Here is a 9,615-nt window from a genome sequence, read left to right as displayed (position 1 = left end):
CCCCTTAATATAACATGCATATAAATAACGAATAGTATAAAACAATACACGCCTAACTATCATTCTAATTATATATACGAAGATATTTAAATAATAGGTATTAAAAGATAATATCCTTATTAACATATTACTACAAATTACTCAATAAACAATGAATTAAAAAAAAAAAAAAATAATAATAATAATAATAATACGCGTGTCTAGAACCAGGTATAACATTAAAGAAATAGATAAGTATAAATATATTATAATAGGTACATATTATATAAAATAATAGTTGTATAAACTGTATTAAGCAAATAATACTGATGTTTAGGGTTAGCTATTATTGATTTTGAACATTGGCGTCCTATGTATGAAGAAAATTTTGGATCATTATCACTATATAAAGATTATTCCATGGAAATTGAGAAATATAATCATCCGTATTGGCAAAAAGAAGATCTCCAAAAAGAGGTATATATTTTTGTATCCTTAATGAAAAAATCCGATATCTATATTTTTAAATATTGTGTCTCAGTATTAATTTAATTCAAAATTTGTTAGATGACATCTCCATCACTGTAGAATAAAATACATATTTTTGTCAACAGTGTTGACGAAAAAATAATATGTTGAAATGTTTGACAAATTTAATTAAAAGTAACGCCCTAATGCAAATATTATAATTAAAACTAAATTATTAAATTAGATTATAATGTTTAATTGTGTGTTACAGATTTACAAACCTATTAGCATGTTGATAGAGACAATAAATGATAAAAATAAAGTAATTTGACGTTAAAGTTTAAGGTTTTTATCAATATCTTTAATCATTGTTTTTCTAGTAATTGATTTATACAATTTGGCTGATAATTTTTGAATCACATTTTCTGCTATCTTTGTTAAAATATTACATACAAAATATCCTACCTTTTTGAAGTTATTGAATAAAAAAAGTTATTTAATTAAAAATAATTAATATTTCAGATTATCTTAGATTCATGGGTCTGGATGAATGTATTGGTTTTGCAATACAATTATGATGTGTGTGTGTGTGGTTTTTTTGTTTTTTATTTATTTTTGTATCTTTCATCAGCTGTCGGAGCAGCAAAATGCTTCAATCCTTAACTTTGATTGTGGTTTCTGAATCAAATTGAATTAATTTGTGGGGCAATACAGTTAGAAAATCCCTAGTGCCTTACTTTTCAAAATCGTGGTACATTCCAAATCTAATATACAACAAAGCGAATTTCCTGCTATACCTATACATAAAAAAATATCAACAAAGGATGCATTTTCTATCTCCGTCTTATAATTGTGCTTAAAAAAGCTCATCACTCGTTTAAAGTCTAAACATAGAAAATACACAATATCAAACCAAAGCAAATATTGTTTTCATTAATTTCAATTCAGATAAATGCAATTTAATATGACAACTAACGAAGCTATAAACAATAACTAAACGTAACTTTCTTATGTTACACACTTGTAAGATGGAGTAGACAACATACGGGGGTGAGACGTTTTCTTAAGGAATTTTACATTTTTTGATTATGTCTATGGATATAGTAACACTATGCGTTTTAAGAGACATGCTTAACATTGGGTGTTTCCGTAAATAAACTAAACATAATAATATGGCACAAAAATATTAATCAATAGCTCATATCTAACTCACTTTCGGTGAAAACTTACACTTTTAAGTTTTAATCAATCAACGTCTTTAACGTGAAAGTCTTCATTCTCCTTTTTTATAATCTGTCTAGTGCCTACCCACTTATATGTCATATAAATGTATGCCACCTTAGTCCATGTGCTTAAAATATTTTTTAGGCTTCGAGAAAATTTGAAAAAGCAGCAATACAGTTCCTAAAACGAACTCTACAAGTTGCAAAGTCATTAAGGCCAAATGCATATTGGGGATACTATGGATATCCATTTTGTTTCAACTATACACCAAAGAATGATCAAGCAAAATGTTCATCAAATGTGATGAAAAATAATGAAAAGTAATGTACAACACTAAACAAAGGACATAATATTAATTTAATAAAAAAAAATTGTACCTACAGTAAATCGTATAAATCCATTAAATTATTGATAAAACTATCGTTTTGAAGTTTGAACCATCGATCGGATTATCTTGATAATTGATACGTAATGTCATATAATATAATACATTTCAACGCATATTCAATTATAACAGAAAACTTACCGACCTACCAATTTTTAGAGATAAATGTGTATAATTTTTGGAGTTTTTACAGAAACAGAAATTTTAAGGCAATAATAAACAAAATTCGCATAGTTAGTTGTGAATCCGGTATTGGTTACAATTCGCTCTAAAATCTATAAATATATTTTTATAAGTATGTAGAAAAGAAACAATTTTTTAAGAATAAATAGAACTTTTAAACAAATAATATTTTTTAATACCTATATACATGTAGGTATAGTACCTATAATAGGTACTAAGATATTATATATTTATAAAGCCATCTTAGTGCATTAATATTATATTTGTTTAAATATATATATTTAACTTAGTATATTCAGGCCAGATTCCAGGGTTTATTTTTTTAAATAAGTGAGGCATTTAAATTATTTGAAAGTTAACGTAAACGAAATGAAACGTGCACAATGAAATTTGAACTGACGCAAGCAGCTATATTAATTTGCAACGTGAAATAAAAAATGAATTTTATAATCAAAGCCATACTGTATAGAGATGAAGCAGAGTGCATATCTACGTATAAAATATAATACCTACTCCGTGCTCGTAAGTCGCGAATCGTTATTTAGTGATTAGTAAACAATAACGGAGTTTGAAAGGAACATATTATATAGAAACATAGGTAGGTATAGTGAATGGACCGAGAAAGATTGAGGATAAGGAAGAACGACGATCTGTGGCAGATACACTATAAGTATACCGAATCTTAGAAAATGCATGATTAATAAAAATAGGTTATGAATGGTCAAAACATGTAGGCCGGATGTCCAGGACGGACATCGTACAATATATTGAATGGAAATGAACAGTTGGTGTAAAACCGTGGTAGTTATGGTATGACACAGTGGTCAGAGAAATTGGACTTGAGTATAAATGTACCGTAGTGTCATCAGGGTACACCACCAATGATAGGAAACAGCGAAGGAGATTAGCTGTGACATTTAGAGAATTTCACTAAATTGTACAAAAGGATTACAATATTTTTTCTCCGACACCCGGTTTAAAAAATGGACCTGAATTATTCTATTTTATTTTCGTGTAGTTGATTTTATAAATAATTAATAAATACATTAATTGTTACAATAAAGTTACAAAAATAATAAAATTAACCGATGAGTAAAGTGAAACAGTTCAATGCACACATTATAACAACCATAATCGTTCTTAATAATAACAAGACTTATTGATATGATTATTATTATAGATGCGTTGGTAGTATAAATAATTATAATAGTTAAAACATTTGTATTATAAAAACAGCTTATTTTTTCTAACTAAAAGTAGTATTATGTTACAATTGAGTTTTTCAGTAAACTAAAGACATTCTTTTTCTTTTACAATAGGTATAATTTCTTATTAATTATGAAAATTATACATGATTAGTTACTGGTTCATAAACTGTTTTCATATTTTCATATACTTTAATAAGTGCATGAAGTCATGGATAAATTTTGAACTGGTAGTTATTGTTATTAAATATCTAAATATACTTTACCATAAAAATAATATTTATTCATTGAGTCTTAAATAATAGTAGGTAGTAGGTAAGTTAATATCATTTTAAAAACCAATTATTGTAACTGATAATTATTTAAATCATTACTCTTCAAGCTAGATTACTTAATTGATAGTTGTATAAGTTGTTAATGATACAGGTTAACACAATATTATACATACATCCAGTAAGCAAGCTGAATCTTGTGGTTCCACAATAACGATAAAGTTACATTTGTAAATAATAAATATTATATATTATTTAAAAACATTTCTTTGTTAATAAAACATATAAGTAGAAACAAACCACCTTATTTTATTATTTCGTTTAATGCATTATTTGTAGAATAACTTACCATTTTTTTGTTTTTGGTTAAATTACTGCACCTGTGATCAGTTTTATTTTTTAAACACAGGATGATTGCTTTAAAAGTATACATTGATTTATGATTATTTTATAGAAATTCTTAAAAATAATATTATTCTAATGATTTGTAAAATACAAATTAAATTTTATTAAAAATAAACGAAATCTTTAGAAAATGAAAACGATAATAATGTAATAAAAATATTTTAATAAATAATTCGTATTATATTGACTCCAAATTATGTAAGATAAAGTATTTTCAATAATGCTGATAATTTTCGAGATAATAAATGTTTACTAGTTAATCACTTAATGTTCCAACATTTATGTAATTAAAATTGTTTACTATTATTATTATTATTATTATTATTATTATTATTAATTTAATTTAAATAGTTGGTACCAAATAGGTAGGTACTTACCTAAATGAAATGCAATTTATGTTTTTCCTTTCAATAATATGTCACATCTTAAATGTGATGTAATTATTATAAGTAGGGAAAAATGTAAATTAATATAAAATATTGTGTTAGTAAAGTTCTTGTTTATTTTTGTAGATCAAAATGGTTATTCGAAGAAAGTACAGCTATTTTTCCGTCCTTATATTTTAAATACGAAAATATGAGTTCAGAAAAGAGATCTAGATTTATGCAAGGTAGAATGGCGGAAGCAATGCGTGTGGGAAACATGGGTAATACGAAAAAAATTGTATATCCATACACATGGATTAAATACTATGACACAAAACAATTTGTAGAGAAGGTAATTATAATTTCAGGATACAATATTATAATATTCACAATACTTACCAAGAAAAATAAATGTTAACATAATAACATCTTTAATCGAGATTAAACTTGAAAAACATATTATTCAAATAAAAATAAAAAAAACTATGTCGGGAATAAATTATATAAAATTATAATGTAAAATATGCATACCTACAAATAATGACATTAAACGCACTTTCGTTATAAATTCTGACATTCAACCGACGAGTCCATATTATGCAGTGTTGGGAATTATCTAGATAAAATTATTTTTTTAATTATCTTATCTAGATAAAAATAATTAAATTAACTAATTATCTCATCTAGATAAATGTAATGGTTATCTGTGGTAATTTATCTAGATAAATATTATAATTATAAGAATATTTTGAAATACTGAAATAGCCAATAATACACGAGAATCGAGTAGTGATTCCAAATGCCAATATTATTATAGTTAAAAAAAGAAATATTTACTGAAATATTGTCAGTTTTATTTTGTTATTTTATTTTTATATAAGTTGTATTAAAAATTAAAATTGTACATTATTTTAGTTGAAAAATAACATTAGGGATTTATTAATTAATAAATATTACCTAATTAGTAATTACTAATAAATTACATTATTTATAATATAATTCAAAAACAAATTATCTATTTTTTTTATCTAGATAAATGTATCTGTATTTTTATCTTTATCTAGATAAAAAAAAATTATGACATATTTTATCTTATCTAGATAAATTTTAAATGAATTATCTGTTATCTTATCCAGATGATTTTTTTGGTTATCTTTTCATAACACCGATATTAGGTCGTAATTACAATTTCACAACTTCACGTTTTGCAAAGTTATAAGGATAATATTTTAACATGTTTAAAATATATTATTTCCTATAAATAAAAAGGCCGAACATACTTGGCACGTGGCGGATATGTCCATACCATGTCGAGTAGGCTACTTGAGTGGGTTTATTATTATTTCAAAACAATTTAATAATCCATGCAATCTAAAATATCGATTGTAAACAATACTCTCATTCCAGTTTTTTTTTTTAAATTGCATGAAAATATTAATTGAGAATCTTGTAAAATGTTGTTTTTTTTATAAATATTTCATCCAATTTAAACAAGTGTGAAGTGTTGAAATAAAAAAATGTTTTCCCAAAAACAAGCAATGAAAAAAGTAGCTACAGTTTTTTTCTAAAACCGACTAAAACTGATACTATATTATTAGATAAATAATTATTTGAATAATAATTTATAAAACGATTGTTTATAAAATACGATAACATTAGATAAAAATATGAATATCACCTAATATGGAATTTACATCAATAAATAACAACAAACTCATGTTGTTAATTTTTATTTTCATAATAGTTGTTGAATTCACATTAAATGAGACACGAAAAAAATACTTGAATTTTATATACCTAAGTCATCATACACAAATTTGTAAGGAGTTTTATATAGGCAATTTAATGTCTAAACTATAACAAATTAAAAATATAATAGTATACAAATACATTTTCAACGTAATATATTTTACCTAACCTAACTTTTGGTAATATTTTTATTGATAGTCACTACATTAAATATAATAACTATATAATATATGAAGCTGATAAATTGTTTATATTGATTTAGTAATCACAGTAACTTAAATACTTAATAGTTCAGTACCATTTAGCACTAATCATACGTATTTTATAAAGAACTATTTTATTTTTATTTTTAAACGTTATAGTTTTAATGAAGGTGGTAAAGTCTTTACCAACTCACCTTCAAGCTTTAAATCACAGAAAAATGAGTGGTAGTATTTTGCTTCCTGTTTGCTCTCCTCACCAAATAAAACATCAAATTATGGATTCGTCACTTCAGAGTATCCGAACGCTTGCGGAGACGATATCATAATAACAAACTTTTATCGCTTTTTCTTCCGATTTTATCCCAACGATGGTATTTTTTCAGGCTGATTTGATGAATTCGTTTTCAATTCCGAAGAAAAACGACGCGTCTGGCGTGATCATTTGGGGAGCGTCAAACGACGTAAACAGCGAAAAGAAATGCAAAGCGATGCATAACTATTTGACCGGAGTTCTCGGGCCCACGCTTAAAGCATTTTACAAGAGCAACAGGAAAGCGATGAAGAGAAAAAGAAGAGCGAAAGTTGACAGTATATTCGATTACTTCATCTAACGTCGAAATCGAATTAATTTAAGAGGGCATCAGAGCCGTTTATACCTAAATACCTAACGTTATATTTATGCAATTATTTACATTGAGTACTTACTATATATATATAGTATTTACTATACCACAGAGTTACCTACATTTGTAAACTTTGATTACTGCAGTATCGCACTGTAACGTCATTAGATCATAATATTGTTGTGTGTACATATACTAAAATAGTTATTAGTGATTTGTGTTATATTAACTTATTCTAAAATATTTATTAATTATTTATTGTGTTGAAATTTGTCAAGCGTATTATTTATTAGTTTCCTTAAAGCATAATATATAGGTTCATGATTTGGGACTATTTAAACTATATAACTATACTGGAAATATATGTATTACCTAGTCTAATATTATTATATGGCATTGGCCATTGGAAAGTAATTGAAATAATAAAAAATATATAAATGAACTAATTACAATATTATCAGTTCTCATGAATCTGTTATTTCTAAATATCGTACGTAATTATTATGATGACCATTAATTGTACATTATATTGACGATGTATAGGTAGGTTTCTTACCTATTGCATATAAATTATTATATATTTATTAATAATTAATTATTGATGTGTTATGTTAATAAGTGTACTTGTCACTCGTTAATATCGTGATATATCGATATTATGTTGTTGGTGTGTATAATATTTGTGCACGCGTATCACACGATGGAAATTCGTAATAATAAGGTGACTACCTACGTACAACAACTATAATAAGGAAACGGCCGAGGACGATAATATATGAGAGAAAAGCAGTTGGTTCCGATAGAACCTTGTCGATTACAATAATACCATAAGCATAATACCAGTATGTTATATATGTAGGTAGATACCATAATATTCTAGTGAATAAATCAATGTAATATTTTGTAATTTGGGTCGTTTGCGTTTCAATACCTATTCTAAACGCGTTGCAAAACCATCATCGTAATACAACGCGGTTAGGAGGGCGTTAAGTGGCATATCTAGAATTTTTTTTTATGAGGGGCATCGCCAAAATCAATACTATTATATAAAATTGTAAGATTTTCTACGCCAAGCTAACCGAGAAAACTACTGAACCGATTTGGCTGATTCTGTTTTTGTTGTGTTCGTAATTGTCAGGACAAGGTTATTATGAAAGAACATTTTCGGAAAAACCACCAGAAAGGTAGGAAATCAGGATGTCAAAAATACAGTGGCACCATCTGTTCAGAAAAAAACAAACTAAATAATAAAAAAATTAGTTTATTATTGTAGATAAAAATAATAATAGTAATAATAATAACAATAATAATATTGGTTGCTATTAGTTAATCGGGCATATTTGTTGTTTTGTATTATTATTTTTCGTTAATATATATATAGGTATATATAAATGAATGTTTGTGTATAGATTATCATCTGGGAAGAAGATAGATTATTTTAAAAAGTTAATTTCGGTTTTTAGTACGGTTAGGTCAGGTTAGGATTATGTTTCAATTGATTATATCAATCCACCGTAGGTGGAATTAAGTAAAAACGCCAAACTTCATATAACTTTGATACTCTAGAGCTAAATCATACTTTTACGTACAAACAGCACAGGGTCCGAGATCTACCGCTGGTAGATTGCCTACCTGATAATAAACTGCTGCGAATCAGAATTTTTATTCTGGACAACGGAAAAGTTAAGATAAGTTTTGAACACCATACACCGAATATTTAATAACAAATTGAACAGAGTTAGAGTCATATAGAGTTGGTACATTTAACAGGCAATGAAGTGCACGGGATCAGCTATTTTTAATATAAATATATTTATCATTAATAGGGCTAGAAACATTTCAAAACGTTTTCATTAACCATTTTTATATTTTCTTGCCATTCACATTAAACGATAAAATTTGAATAAAAAATAATACATCTCATCGTCCGGAAGCAAAGTAATCAACCAATCACGGGCAAAGCTGTGACGGGTCGGCTAGTATATTATATTATATTATTGTATTACTATAGTATATAAATTCAAATATAATATAGTTGAGGTTATAAAACACAAAAAATAATCAAATAAAAACAATCTCGACTAATCAAGACTTTCATATTATATTATATATTGTACGCGTACGGAAAAAACCACATAAATATTTTTATACTTAATTAAAAATAATTTATACTCAACACGTGCTAAAGGGAGATGATTCATGGTGGTCCATTGGGTGTCCCCTGCAAACACCTGACTTGTATAATTCGCCATATATTGTGGACGGTGGCTATATTATTGGTAAGCGTGATCGTGGCTTACGAATCAATATCATCGCGAATATTTAAGAGTGGAACATAATAATATTATTACCTATATCGCTTGCTAAATGTTATACAGTTATTATGGAATCACACATTCACACGTATCACGCGAATGCAAATGACGATTGAAATATACGTGTGCAGGGGCCGGTCCACCTCCGACGCAAAGTACGTTATAATACACTTGAGGCATTGAAAATCACGCGCTTATACAGAGTGATCCGCCGACAATGAATACCTAACAGGAACCAA

General features: G+C 26.6%; 1 protein-coding gene across 1 annotated transcript in view; it reads left to right on the top strand.

Moving 5' to 3' along the window:
- Positions 1–7,507, top strand: part of LOC100166159 (hyaluronidase) — a 14,608-nt gene extending 7,101 nt beyond the window's left edge. The window contains exons 3-6 of the mRNA XM_001944795.5: positions 317–456; positions 1,816–1,991; positions 4,634–4,838; positions 6,822–7,507. Coding sequence (XP_001944830.2) covers positions 317–456; positions 1,816–1,991; positions 4,634–4,838; positions 6,822–7,049 — 749 coding nt within the window. The 3' untranslated portion in view covers positions 7,050–7,507. The remainder of the gene's footprint in view (positions 1–316; positions 457–1,815; positions 1,992–4,633; positions 4,839–6,821) is intronic.
- The last annotated feature ends 2,108 nt before the right edge of the window (positions 7,508–9,615 follow it).

This window comes from Acyrthosiphon pisum, chromosome A2 (genome assembly GCF_005508785.2).
Source record: "Acyrthosiphon pisum isolate AL4f chromosome A2, pea_aphid_22Mar2018_4r6ur, whole genome shotgun sequence".
NCBI classification, from domain to species: domain Eukaryota; kingdom Metazoa; phylum Arthropoda; class Insecta; order Hemiptera; family Aphididae; genus Acyrthosiphon; species Acyrthosiphon pisum.
This window is presented reverse-complemented; position numbering and strand designations above follow the sequence as displayed.